At 45.2% G+C, this 15,947-nt stretch overlaps 1 protein-coding gene across 1 annotated transcript in view; it reads right to left on the minus strand.

The window, feature by feature from the left end:
* The window catches only part of NAV2 (neuron navigator 2), a gene marked incomplete in the record, with an annotated part of 234,265 nt that overhangs the window by 163,412 nt on the left and 54,906 nt on the right, over window positions 1-15,947 (minus strand). Inside the window, 1 exon segment of the mRNA XM_056527781.1 lies at window positions 920-1,037. Coding sequence (XP_056383756.1) covers window positions 920-1,037 — 118 coding nt within the window.

Here is a 15,947-nt window from a genome sequence, read left to right on the forward strand (position 1 = left end):
CTACAACTCCCAGCATGCCCGGACAGCCAAAGGCTTTGTACAGGAGCCCCATAGCTTCATCCTAGGACCTTATTAGGCTTTTTTCCAGGCCTAGGACAAAGTCAAACTGCAAAATCTAAAGCAGTGTTTCCAAACCAGTGTGCCTCCAGCTGTTGCAAAACTACAACTCCCAGCATGCACTCCCCATCCCCACATACACTAGCACATGAATTCTGCAGGGGGACACTTGCCTGACTCTTCTCTCCTCTTTCATCCAGAGTCTACAGCATTATTTCCCAACCAGGGTGCCTCCAGCTGTTGCAAAACTAAAACTACCAGAATGCACTCCCCATCTCCACATACACTAGCACATGTATTCTGCAGGAGGACACTTGCCTGACCCTTCTCTCCTCTGACATCCAGAGTCAAGAGGCCATCGTACACATAGATCAGTGTATTCCAAACCAGTGTTCCTCCAGCTGTTGCAAAACTACAACTCCCAGCATGCACCCCCCCCCCCCATCCCCACACACACTAGCACATGTATTCTGCTGGAGGACACTTGCCCGACCCTTCTCTCCTCTGACATTCAGAGTCTACAGCATTATTTCCCAACCAGGGTGCCTCCAGCTGTTGCAAAACTACAACTCCCAGCATGCTGTCCCCATCCCCACACACACTAGCATATGTTTTCTGCAGAGGGACACTTGCCTGACTCTTCTCTCCTCTGACATACAGAGTCTACAGCATTGTTTCCCAACCAGGGTGCCTCCAGCTGTTGCAAAACTACAACTCTCAGCATGCCCGGACAGCCGAAGGCTGTCCGGGCATGCTGGGAGTTGTAGTTTTGCAACAGCTGGAGGTGCACTGGTTGGGAAACACTGCACTAGGGTTACAGTATCTGCACGTCTTTATCCCTACCCCAGAGGAAATCACTTACCCACAACCTGGATGATGTCTGCCAGCAACACCCCATCCGTCACATCTTGCTGTAGATCTTTGATCAGACGCTTGTGCCCGGATTTCGCCAGGTAGTGGTTCGCCCAGTCCGTGTAAATCTGTAAGAGAAGACAGACACTTGAGTGAGACTCTGTAAAACCAGAGGGGGGGGGGGGAGATGAGTGCGGGGGCCATTAACATTCAGGACGGGTTTCGCATCCACATTCGCTCAGGCCCGGCGTGACACCACAGGCATCGCCTCTACCAATTCCAGCCGGCAGTGCCATGCATCATTTGCCTGCGGGACATTGTTGGGAGATTAGCAGCTCCATGCTCAACAGTGAAGTGCGAACGTGTTTGTTTTCAAACTCCCCAATCACCAAACCGGCCGGGGCTGCGACCCCACACGCTGATCCCCCCCCCTCCACGCTGATCCCCCTGCATAATGCCAGCAGCTGCCCGTCCACCCGGCACACAGGCAGGTATAGGAAGCATCTCAGGTCACCATTAAAAGCAATATGGTCAGATTATGATCCCCCAATATGTAGCACACACTCAGCTCTGCTAAGCACATCGTCCTTCACATCAATTGTAAAATACCATACAGGTTGCAGATTGTGATCACTTGTTACATACACGCACACTCAGCTCTACTATTCTTGATACATACGCACACACTCAGCTCTGCTAAGCACAACTATTCTTCCTACACATCAGGAGGAATTACCTATTTCCTCAGGAGGCTTCCCCTAATTGTAAATTGCCATACAGGTTACAGATTGTGATCACTTGTTACATACACGCACACTCAGCTCTGCTATTCTTGATACATACGCACACACTCAGCTCTGCTAAGCACAACGATTCTTCCTACATATCAGGAGACATTACCTTTGTCCTCAGGAGGCTTTCCCTAATTGTAAAATGCCATACAGGTTACAGATTGTGATCCCCTAATACATACGCCCACACTCAGCTCTGCTATACTTGATATATATATATATATACACACACACACACACTCAGCTCTGCTAAGCACAACTATTCTTCCTACACACCGGGAGACATTACCTATGTTCTCAGGAGGCTTTCCCAATTGTAAAATGCCAGTCAGAATACCAAGATTGATCCCCCGATATATACACGCACACTCAGCTCTGCTAAGCACATCATCCTACACATCAGGAGACATTACCTATGTCCTCAGGGGGCTTCCCCCAATTGTAAAATGCCATTCAGGTTACAGGGCCCATCTACTATTATGTACAAGTCCAATAAAAGCTGGTAGGGGGCTGGGATGTACAGGGGGGGGGGGGACCGTCCATCACTTGCTGAGTGTGCAAATATTTACACAACAAACACAATTACACAGGGATGTGTGAGCAGTAAAGTGAAGGTTTATGGCCGCTATAGGGAAACTGGGTTTTATTTCAGTCAGAGCTTCCTGGATATGAATTGTAGGGTGACACAGCAGGCCGTATACTCATAGAGGGCTATATACTGACAGCAGGTGCTATATACTCCTAACAAATACTATATACTCATAGTGGGCTGTATACTCACAGCAGGTGCTATATACTCCTAGCAAATACTATATACTCATAGTGGGCTGTATACTCACAGCAGGTGCTATATACTCCTAGCAAATACTATATACTCATAGAGGGCAATATACTCACAGCAGGTGCTATATACTCCTAACAAATACTATATACTCATAGAGGGCAATATACTCACAGCAGGTGTTATATACTCATAGTAGGCTGTATACTCTTAGTGGGCTATATACTCAAAGCAGGTGCTATATACTCCTAACAAATACTATATACTCATAGTAGGCTGTATACTCTTAGTGGGCTGTATACTCACAGCAGGTGCTATATACTCCTAGCAAATACTATATACTCATAGTAGGCTGTATACTCACAGAAGGTGCTATATACTCCTAGCAAATACTATATACTCATAGTGGGCTGTATACTCACAGCAGGTGATATACTCATAGTGGGCTGTATACACATAGTGGGCTATATACTCACAGCAGGTGCTTTATACTCATAGCAAATACTTTACGCTCACAGTATGCTGTATACTCATAGTGGGTGCTATATACTCCCAGTGGGCTGTATACTCACAAAGGACCATATACTCACAGCTGGTGCTGTATACTTACAATAGACTATATCAGTGTTTCCCAACCAGGGTGCCCTCAGCTGTTGCAAAACTACAAATCCCAGCATGCTGGGAGTTGCAGTTTTGCAACAGCTGTAGGCACCCTAGTTGGGAAACCCTGGACTATATACTCATAGTGGGTGCTATATACTCACAGAGGACCATATGCTTATAGTACCTATATACTCAAAGCAGGTGCTATATACTCACAGTGGGTGCTTTATACTCACGGCGGGTGCTGTATACTCGCAATAGACTTTATACTCACAGAGGACCATATACTCATAGTAAGCTATATACTCACAGCAGGTGCCATATACTCATAGTGGGGTATATACTCACAGCAGGTGCCATATACTCATAGTGGGGTATATACTCACAGCAGGTGCCATATACTCATAGTGGGGTATATACTCACAGCAGGTGCCATATACTCATAGTGGGGTATATACTCACAGCAGGTGCCATATACTCATAGTGGGGTATATACTCACAGCAGGTGCCATATACTCATAGCGTGGTATATACTCACAGCGGGTGCTGTATACTCACAGTGGGTGCTGTATACTCACAGCGGGTGCCATATACTCATAGTGGGGTATATACTCACAGCAGGTGCCATATACTCATAGCGGGGTATATACTCACAGCGGGTGCTGTATACTTACAGTGGGTGCTGTATACTCACAGCGGGTGCTGTATACTCACAGCGGGTGCTGTATACTCACAGCGGGTGCTGTATACATACAGTGGGTGCTGTATACTCACAGTGGTTGCTGTGATTCATTCGCCCCATGCCCCCCCAATGCTGGAGCCTATATACTGGTTATAGGGGGACAGTCTGCCCTATATCCTGCTTGTATTGCTGTATACAGATATACTTCATAGCTCTGCAGAAGTGATTCCCAATCTCTGGCTCTGCAGCTGTTGCAAAACTACAACTCCCAGCATGCCCGGACAGCCAAAGGCACAGGGTGAGAGGTATATAGTGCAAAGGGCAGGGTCCCCAGCTGGAGGTACTGTTAGCAGACAGAGCATGCTGGGAGTTGTAGTTCTGCAACAGCTGGAGGCATCTTGGTTGGGAAACGCTGATCAAACGCATACATTTTAGATAATGCAGTGCTGAGGTCGCGCACACATCTGCTGAACAACGAAAAGGCGCGCCGCACACTACGACACCTTAATAAAAGAAAACCATGAATCACTGCAGTCCCTGACCCCTGAAGATAAAAGCGCAGGTAATGTAAGATTAAAGGGACTGTCTACCAGACGTTGTGTCAGCTCCGGCTGCAGGTACGAGCGGCCGTCCCCCACCAATACAACACCTGCCTGGAAAAACCCCGGAAATGAGTCACAATATGAAAGAAGAGCGCAGGAATCACGGGCACGCTTCATTGTCTCACACATGGGCGCGCTGTCACTTTAAGACATATAATTTTGGATGCGTGATGTCATATAATGTCACTGGGAGTCATAATGTATGGAGGGGAAGCGGGGACGTTCTGCGCGGCCATAATACGGTGACCAATACCCCCCCAAAAAATAAAATCCCTGAATGACTTTGTGTCACATTATTGTAACAAACACCCCCCCCCCCCCCCCCAAATCACTGAATCTGCAGCATCAAAACACATTCCCCAGGACACAGTCACAGTGATGATTCAGCCGCTGTCAGAGACCCCCTTGTGTCCTGTACAGGGGGCTCAGCCCGCTCCTCTATTATCAGCTGACAATGACCCATCCATAACACCAGGGAGGTCATTGAGCGGCCGTCACTTCCAAGAAATCACAGCAGTAATGACGTTACTGACAGCTGCTACAAACAGAACTACAACTCCCAGCATGCCCAGACCCCACAGCGGCTGCAAAACTATAATGCCCAGAATGACCTCATGTCCAAGACCTAAAGCAAAAATGACAACTTTCTGCATGGTGGACACAGGCTTTTCCAGTTCTTGTAAAACTACAACTCCCAGCATACATGGACTGCCAAAAGTGCCTCCAGCTGTTACAAAACTACAACTCCCAGCATGCCCAGATGTACCTCCAGCTATGTAAAACTACAACTGAGAGCCTGTCCGGACTGCCAATGGAACCTTCAGCTTAGTAACAAAAGATACAAAGTATTCAATGTAAAACAAAACAAACATACCAAAGGTGCCTCCAGCTGTTGCAAAACTACAAATCCCAGCATGCCCACATGGCCAAAGGTACCTCCATCTGTCGCAAAACTATAACTCCCAACATGCCTAGACTGCCAATGGTACCTTCATCTTGGTAAAGCAAAACAAACATTTCAATCAAAATAACAAACAAACAATAAAGAAACAAACAATAGACACAAGTCTTACTCTCTTATAATGGTTGAAGGAGATTTTACTTCCATTGCGCTCAGGGACCCAGAACCTCAGACTCGCTGGCATGGTGTGCGGTGGGCACAGGGTACAGGAGGCCTTTGCTTTGCCGGGGCCCCTTGGATACTGCTGGGTGTCAGGCAGCGCTGGGTAATTTTAGCCTTGTGCTCTGAGCTATCGGATCCCGTTACACTTCAGGGTCTCTGGGATTAGTCAGTGGGCAGGGTCCCCTCCCTGATGTATCCCATGCCAGGTACTGACGAATGACACAGCTTTCCCCTGTGCCAGATGACCTGGGCAAGCGTGCAGGTGCGTACAGCGAAATCCCTCCGGTAATGATCTGTCTGAGATGGTCGGCAACCGTCTGTGGACTCATTACAGGGACAATGGGAATGATACTCAGACCTGGAGCCTCACTATACTGTAGGGGGCTACAACTGGTACAATGGGGTCAACATTAAGTTTAAAGGGGAATTCCAGGCAAAAACTTTTTATATATATATATATATGTATATATATATATATATATATATATATATATATATATATATATATATCAACTGGCTCCGGAAAGTTAAACAGATTTGTAAATTTCTTCTATATAAAAATCTTAATCCTTCCAATAGTTATTAGCTTCTGAAGTTTTCTGTCTAACTGCTCAATGATGATGTCACGTCCCGTCCCGGGAGCTGTGCATGATGGGAGAATATCCCCATAGGAACTGCACAGCTCCTGGGACGTGAGTCATCAGAAAGCAGTTAGACAGAAAAGAACAACTCAACTTCAGAAGCTAATAACTATTGCAAGGATTAAGATTTTTTAATAGGAGTAATTTACAAATCTGATAAATTTTCCGGAGCCAGTTGATATATATAAAAAAAAAGTTTTGGCCTGGAATACCCCTTTAAGGTTGCGATCACACGTGCGTATTTTGCTTAAGATCTTGCTACCCACTAAAGTTATAATAATAAATAAAATAATAGATAAACATGGCTGCACCACACTTGTACTCAGGTTGTGTATGGTATTACAACTCCGCTCCATGTACTTCAATGGAAATACTGCAATATCACACACGACCTGAAGGACAAGGGTGGCGCTGTTTCTGCTTTTTAAGACCTCCTTAATGTTTCTCTATAGCAGCACTGCTTAAAGGGGTACTCCAGTGGAAAACTTTTTTTTTTTTTTTAAATCAACTGGTGCCAAAAAGTTAAACAGAAATCACTTCTATTAAAAAATCTTAATCCTTCCAGTACTTATTAGCTGCTGAATACAACAGAGGAAATTCTTTTCTTTTTGGAACACAGAGCTCTCTGCTGATATCACTAACACAGTGCTCTCTGCTGACATCTCTGTCCATTTTAAGAACTGTCCAGAGCAGGAGAAAATCCCCATAGAAAACATATGCTGCTCTGGACAGTTCCTAAAATGGACAGAGATGTCAGCAGAGAGCACTGTGCTCGTGATTCAGCAGGGATCTCTGTGTTCCAAAAAGAAAAGAATTTCCTCTGTAGTATTCAGAAGCTAATAAGTACTGGAAGGATTAAGATTTTTTTTAATAGAAGTAATTTACAAATCTGGTTACCTTTCTGGCACCAGTTGATTTAAAAAAAATATACAAGTTTTCCACCGAAGTACCCCATTCAATGTTGCCCAACCAAGGTGTCTGCAGCTGTTGCAAAACTACAACTTCCAGCATGCCCGGACAGCCAAAGGCTGTCTGGGCATGCTGGAAGTTGTAGTTTTGCAACAGCTGGAGGCACCTTGGTTAGGCAACAATGGCCTAACCTGCAGACTAGCGTGGTCATGGGTATTGCTTTGTAGTAAAAAATAAATAAAAAATCAGAAGACGACCCCAAACCAACACTACATCATCTCCCCCTCACTCTTTTATCAGCCCACAATAAATCTTCTGTCTCCATCTGCCCCAGCACTATTCTCTGTACCTGCCTGCTGGACAGTTAAATCATACTTTACCATGGCGTTGGTCCGGTGGCAGCATGTTTAAAACTCTCAGGCAATCTCCGCAGCTCGAGAGTAACGCGATCAAAAAACGTACTGGAAGTCTTATGGACTTGCACGGGACTCCTGGAACCATCTTGGTAAAGTATGATTTAACTGTCTGGGTTCCGATTACATGTTCTGTTCTCTTTACCTGTATTACTGAAGTGAATGTACTGACTTGTGTCTGGTAGCGCCCCCTACAGTACAGGGAGGTATTACATATTCTGTATTCTTTACCTGTATTACTGTAGTGTATGCACTGACTGGTGTCTGGTAGCGCCCCCTACAGTACAGGGAGGTATTACATGTTCTGTACTCTTTACCTGTATTACTGAAGTGTATGCACTGACTGGTGTCTGGTGGCATCCCCTACAGTACAGGGAAGTATTACATGTTCTGTACTCTTTACCTGTATTACTGAAGTATATACACTGACTGGTATCTGGTAGCGCCCACTACAGAACAGGGAGGTATTACATATTCTGTACTCTTTACCTATATTACTGAAGTGTATGCACTGACTGGTGTCTGGTAGTGCCCCCTACAGTACAGGGAGGTATTACATGTTCTGTACTCTTTACCTGTATTACTGAAGTGTATGCACTGACTGGTGTCTGGTAGCTCCCCCTACAGTACAGGGAGGTATTACATGTTCTGTACTCTTTACCTGTATTACTGAAGTGTATGCACTGACTGGTGTCTGGTAGCCCTCAAACATAGACATCCCTTCATGTTTCTACCGTCCGACACATTGGTACGTTCACTCCTCGGTGTTCTATATTTACGCAAAATCTGTTGCCTTTGTGCAAAGTTTTAATATCGAAACAAAAAACGCGCAATAGTAAATCGTTGTGTAAAAGCATTTTTCTCTCTACGGTACACGAGCACGTAGAGAGAACATTGGAAAATATTCTAACAAAAAGACGCACAAAAAAGACGCAATGAAAGTCAACGTGCATATTTTTGCGCAAAAAAATACACAAGAAAAAGGTAAATAAACTGAATGATAATCGTCCCCCATTGCGTGTACTGTACAGGATCCCGAAGAAGCTCCTGTCCTCTACATAGACCAGTGTTTCCCAATGAGGGCGCCTCCAGCTGTTGCAAAACTACAACTCCCAGCATGCCCGGACAGCCTTTGGCTGTCCGGGCATGCTGGGAGTTGTAGTTTTGCAACAGCTGGAGGCACCATGGTTGGGAAACCACTGAAATAGACAGTGATTTACAGCTCCCAGCAGATCTTTCTTACTTTTATATGTAAGGACTTGCTTTCTTTAATCCTCACTTTCTTTCTTTTATGCACACACTTACATATATCTAAATATATATATATATAAACATACATACAGATGATACTTTCTGCCACACTTATCCTGTTAGGACAGGAGCAGAATTCCCTATAATTTGCATTATAACCTACAGGATCCCCTTTACATTTCTCATTGCCCTAGAACAGTGATGTTTACAGCTCGCTGCTACAATGTATCGGTGCAGATAAAATGTATCCGTCTGGAGCCACCTGTTCAGTTCAGGTCTCAGTACTGGATACAATTGTAACAAACCAATGATGCTGGAAATGGCATAAAATGTGAGTTATTGCGGCCCGCGCTCTTTACACGCTGACCTTATTACAAACGTCTTAAACAATTACACGTGAACGGCGAAGGAAGGAAAACGCTCGGGTTTCTCGACAACAATTAAGCGATTCCATTTCGAGACCTGTTCCCCGTAATGTAATCAGCGGCGGATTGGCCATCTGTCGGACAGATGTACGGCTTGTTACGGTCTCTGCGAGGACGGGGTCTCAATCTGTCTTCTGCCGGGTGGATCTTCAAGGTGAAGGAAAACAGGATCTACATCCGAGGATACGACAGCGGACGTCCGATAATCCGGAATCAGCCGCATTACCAGAAAGTCCGAACCATTGGCTGTAAACTGTACAATGATGGGGGGGATCTCTGTTCAGGTACGGAGTAATAAATAAAAATGGCCCCATACCTTCTAAATCCGTGATGTCCAAACTGTGGCCCTCCAGATGTTGCAAAACTACAACTCCCAGCAAGCCTGGAAAGCCGTTAGCTGTCCGGGCATGCTGGAAGTTGTAGTTTTGCAACATCTGGAGGGACACAGTTTGGACAACACTGTTCTAAATACTGAATATACATATAACACATCTACTGCCTGAGAAAATGCGGCCATAACCCAGCGGGCTCCAGACCAATCACCTATAGCCATAGTTCTCAACCTTTTTAGCTTTCGTACCCCTTGACAGCCTGTTCCCAAAAAATTGCACCTCCCATATTAGAGACATTTTGTAATGATTATAATTCATATGCTTTACTTTTCTTTATAACAGGCCCCTGTTCCTCTCCCTATCTCCCCATTCCCCAGATTTACAGGTGACTTCTCTAACCGGAGTGGTATTCTTTTCTTCTCTATCTGGCCTAGACCGCCATGAAGATTTCTCCCATACAAGACGTCTCCACAGAACCAGACAAACAAACATTTTAGGCTCCTTTCTGTAGTACAAAACCCTCCTATTTACAAACTCCCCATGTTTATTGTCACACACAGTAATAGGACCCACTGTGCGTCCCCATAAAGTTGTTAGGCCCCCAAATATAGCTGTAGGCCCCCAAACTGCCCCCATATATAGTTGTAGGCCCCCATACTGCCCCCATATATAGTTGTAGGCCACCATACTGTCCCCATATATAGTTGTAGGCCCCCATACTGTCCCCATATATAGTTGTAGGCCCCCATACTGTCCCCATATATAGTTGTAGGCCCCCATACTGTCCCCATATATAGTAGTAGGCTGCCATACTGTCCCCATATATAGTAGTAGGCCGCCATACTGCCCCCATATATAGTTGTAGGCCGCCATACTGCCCCCATATATAGTTGTAGGCCGCCATACTGTCCCCATATATAGTAGTAGGCCCCCATACTGTCCCCATATATAGTTGTAGGCCACCATACCGCCCCCATATATAGTTGTAGGCCGCCATACCGTCCCCATATATAGTAGTAGGCCACCATACTGTCCCCATATATAGTTGTAGACCACCATACTGTCCCCATATATAGTTGTAGGCCGCCATACTGCCCCATATATAGTTGTAGGCCGCCATACTGCCCCCATATATAGTTGTAGGCCGCCATACTGTCCCCATATATAGTAGTAGGCCCCCATACTGTCCCCATATATAGTTGTAGGCCCCCATACTGCCCCCATATATAGTTGTAGGCCACCATACTGTCCCCATATATAGTTGTAGGCCCCCATACTGTCCCCATAAATAGTTGTAGGCCACCATACTGTCCCCATATATAGTTGTAGGCCCCCATACTGTCCCCATATATAGTAGTAGGCCACCATACTGTCCCCATATATAGTTGTAGACCACCATACTGTCCCCATATATAGTAGTAGGCCCCCATACTGTCCCCATATATAGTTGTAGGCCCCCATACTGTCCCCATATATAGTTGTAGGCCACCATACTGCCCCCATATATAGTTGTAGGCCGCCATACTGCCCCCATATATAGTAGTAGGCCCCCATACTGTCCCCATATATAGTTGTAGGCCACCATACTGTCCCCATATATAGTAGTAGGCCACCATACTGTCCCCATATATAGTTGTAGACCGCCATACTGCCCCCATATATAGTTGTAGGCCGCCATACTGCCCCCATATATAGTTGTAGGCCGCCATACTGCCCCCATATATAGTTGTAGGCTGCCATACTGCCCCCATATATAGTTGTAGGCCGCCATACTGCCCCCATATATAGTTGTAGGCCACCAGACTGCCCCCATATATAGTTGTAGGCCACCATACTGCCCCCATATATAGTTGTAGGCCCCCATACTGTCCCCATATATAGTTGTAGGCCCCCATACTGTCCCCATATATAGCTGTAGGCCACCATACTGTCCCATATATAGCTGTAGGCCACCATACTGCCCCATATATAGTTGTAGACCGCCATACTGCCCCCATATATAGTTGTAGGCCGCCATACTGTCCCCATATATAGTTGTAGGCCACCATACTGCCCCCATATATAGCTGTAGGCCACCATACTGTCCCCATATATAGTTGTAGGCCGCCATACTGTCCCCATATATAGTTGTAGGCCACCATACTGCCCCCATATATAGCTGTAGGCCGCCATACTGTCCCCATATATAGTTGTAGGCCACCATACTGCCCCCATATATAGCTGTAGACCACCATACTGTCCCCATATATAGTTGTAGGCCACCATACTGCCCCCATATATAGCTGTAGACCGCTATACTGCCCCCATATATAGTTGTAGGCCGCCATACTGTCCCCATATATAGTTGTAGGCCCCATACTGTCCCCATATATAGTTGTAGGCCACCATACTGTCCCCATATATAGTTGTAGGCCACCATACTGTCCCCATATATAGTTGTAGGCCACCATACTGCCCCCATATATAGTTGTAGACCACCATACTGTCCCCATATATAGTAGTAGACCACCATACTGTCCCCATATATAGTAGTAGGCCCCCATACTGTCCCCATATATAGTAGTAGGCCCCCATACTGTCCCCATATATAGTAGTAGACCACCATACTGTCCCGCTTTGTTGCTCCTCTGGTTTGGGGACCTATTGTTATGGCTCATAGCAGTAGGTCCCTGGTCTGTCAGTGGAGCAACAAAGCTGATGGTAGTTACTGCCCACAGCCGCCCAGTACCCGCACTTCCCCTTTGCTGTCCTCCGCTCCTCGGTGCAGTGACGTCAGCCGACCATTTATTTCACAGTGCTCAAGACCAGTAACCTGTGGCTGCCATTACTGATTGTTTTTCAAGTACCCCCTGCAGAACTGCTAAGTACCCTGGGGGTACTTGTGCCCCAGGTTGAGAACCACTGACCTATAGTGCCAAATCTGAGCCCCCTCTTCTGCCACATACTGTGCTCCAAACATATCTAATACCCTTATGGAAGTGTCGCCCAACAAAAGGCTCTCCAGCTCTTCAAAAACTACAACCCTCATCATGCTCTGAAAGCCTGTGGCTATCCAAGCCTGCTGGGAGTTGTTGTATTGCAACACCTGGAGAGGCTGGCACTGTCTGAATATGCTGAGAGCTGTAGTTTTCAAATAACTGGAGAGCATGGCTGTCCAAGCATCCTGGGAGTTGTAGTTTTGCAACACACGGAGAGCCTGTGGCTTTCAGGGCATGTTGGGAGTTGTAGATTTGCAAAAACTGGACCGCCTGGAATTGTCAGATCATGCTGAGAGTTGTAGTTTAGCAATAGATGGAGATCATGGCACTGTTAGATCATGCCGAGGGTTGTAATCTTCCTATAACTGGGGAGCATAAGGCTGTAAGGGTATGCTGGGAGTTGTAGTATTGCAACAATTGGAGAGTCTGTGGCTTTTAGAGCACGATGGGAGTTGTAGATATTCAACAACTGAACAGCCTGGTATACTGTAAGTTCATGCTGAGAGTTGTAATTTTCCAATAAGTTGAGATAATAAGGCTGTCAGGGCATGCTGGGAGGTTTTATTTCACAAAATGTGCCTCCAGCTATTACATTAAAGTCGATGAGACGATAGTTAATGCAAAATATTTAGCAATTGTTAAACAAACGCATAGGGATATTGCCCCTGAGGATGCCAGTTGTAGGGTGGTGAAACTTGTTGGTGGTGAAACATTCAATTACAGCATTAGGTAAAGGTGGATATGTTCTCATACACTAGGACAGTGTTTCCTAACCAGTGTGCTTCCAGCTGTTGCAAAACTACAACTCCCAGCATGCCCGGACAGCCTTCGGCTGTCCGGGCATGCTGGGAGTTGTAGTTCTGCAACAGCTGGAGGCATAATGGTTGGAAAAACACTGGCATAGCATCAATGGCACTGTCAGATCATGCTAAGAATTGCAGTGTTAGAATTGGCACTGTTAGATCATGCTGGGAGTTATAGTTTTGTAAGTACTATAGAGCAAAAGGTTGGAGAACACTTCCCTACATAGATGAGTGAACATGGACTAACCCAGGAACTAATATAGAAACAATAAAAAGGTAAGTGCAGCCCAGGGAAGGTGAACCGATCCCCTCTTGTAAAAGGAAACAAGAATAAGGTGAATTCCTGAGCAAACATCCTAAGAGGCGCCTGAGAAACTCGTAAGAATTCTGGAAGCAGCCGGTGGTGGCCGGAGAAGTCAAATGTGCAGTCCTTTAGTGACGTCTGAACGATCAAAGGAAAATTATTTCAAAGGCCAAAGCCTGACACTAAAGATTTCTATCAGAGGGGGCTGCAAAGGTTGGGCCGGGGAGAAGACCCCAACAGGAAGGAGCAGCAGATCCTAAATACCCCCCCACCCCCTGCATCACTTCAAAGGGAAAGATCGGACTGCCAGCTCAGGACATTGTTGGAGGATTAGTACAAGTTCATGTCTAAACTCGCTGGTAACAAGATGGATTTTATATTAAAAAAAAAAATAACATATTGCTAATGCCAACACCTTAATGTGCAACCACATGCAAGTGCCTTGTGCCAACAAGGTAGAACATGTGAAGGTGATTGGCATTAACTATGGGCTTAAGTATCCTGACTAGTGAAGACTGCTATACTGGTGTTCTTCAATCACTTTGTGCGTCCAGCTGTTGCAAAACTTGCAGTTTTGCAACAGCTGGAGGCGCACTGGTTGGTAAACACTTCCCTAGTGTATGAGAAAATACTCACTTTACCATAAGACTATAAATAAATGTTTCACTACCGACATGTTTCACCACCCTAAAAGTGGCGTCCTCAAGGGCAATGGCACTACAACTGAGACATTGGCCCTCATTTACTTAGAAAATCGGGTTTTAAGTCTATCTTGATTTCTTACCCGACTGCTTTTTTCCCCTGATATTCATTACTATGTCGCATCCTGTTTGTCGCACGTGGGTTTTGTTGGTTTTCGTTTCCAACTCCTCTGAGTTGTCGGGAAAAAATCCACAACAATTCAACAAATTCGGGTTGGAAACCTTTATAAATACGTGGGAAAGCTCAGAAATGTCGGGTTACGCCCCTTTTTCGGGTTTGGGAGAATCCACATCGGGTCCGTCGGGAAATAATGTCGCATGGTGTCGCAGACTGGCCCACGATGTCTGCGACATGGCGCAGACAAAGATGCGCCAAAAAAACTGACAAAACAAGTCGGGTTTAGAATAGTAAATGAGGGCCATTTTGTATAAAACTATTGTTTCATTGGCTTCAATGTAACTGCTGGAGTCACACTGGTTAGGAAACACTGTGCTACACTATTCCTATTCCAGCCAAAGGCTGTCCGGGCATGCTGGGAATTGTAGTTTTGCATCAGCTGGAGGCACACTGGTTGGGAAACATTGCCTTAGTGTATGAAAAAAAAATATCCACTTTTACCTATAACTATAAATAAATATATCACCACTAACATGTTTTACCACCCTACAAGTTGCGTCCTCAGGGGCAAAGGAACTGTGCGATAGCCTAACAATTGAAAGATATTTAGTATCAACAATCGTCTCATTGGCTTCAATGTAAATGCTTTAGGCACGCTGGTTAGGAAACACTGTGCTATACTATTCCTATACTATTTCTAGTCAAGCCAAAGGCTGTCCGGGTATGCTGAGAGTTGTAGTTTTGCAACAGCTGGAGGCACACTGTTTGGGAAACACTGCCTTAGTGTATGAGAAAAATACCCACTTTTGCCTAACACTGTAAATAAAAATTTCACCAACAACATGTTTCACCACCCTACAAGTGGCGTCCTCGGGCAATGAAACTGTGCGATAGCCTAACAATTGAAAGATATTATGTATCAACTATCGTCTCATTGGCCTCAATGTAAATGCTGGAGGAAATACTGTGCTATACTATTCCTATACTATTTCTAATCCAGTCGAAGATTGTCCGGGCATGCTGGGAGTTGTAGTATGGCAACAGCTGGAGGCATAATGGTTGGTAAACACTGTCCTAGTGTATGATAAAAAATACCCATTTTTACTCAACACTATAACTGAAACTAAACTTGCCCCCAAACATGTTTCACCACTCTACAAGTGGCATCCTCAGGGGCAATAGCACTAGGCGTTTGTATAATAATTTATGGATATTTTGTACCAATTATCGTCTCATTGACTCCAATGTAATAGCTGTAGGCAAACTGGTAAGGAAACCATGTATAATACTATTTATAATCTAGCATGACCCCCCCCCCCCCCCCCCCCCAGGATTCCTACAATAACATCTCAACACTGTGACTGATAATGTTTCCTTTGAAGTCACTAAAGAAATTATACTTTAACTTTTATGATGTAATGATCCCTCACCTGAGAGTCATAAAGGCCCAGACGCGACTATGACCCAGCAATGTCTCTTATCTCCTCGGCGTCCTACCTCTTCAGCAGTTTTCCTTTTATTATTAATACGAATTACTTGTGTTAAATAACAAAAACGTTAGATGCAAGTCAGCGGAATATC

Source organism: Hyla sarda, chromosome 6 (assembly GCF_029499605.1).
Source record: "Hyla sarda isolate aHylSar1 chromosome 6, aHylSar1.hap1, whole genome shotgun sequence".
In the NCBI taxonomy this organism is placed as follows: Eukaryota; Metazoa; Chordata; class Amphibia; order Anura; family Hylidae; genus Hyla; species Hyla sarda.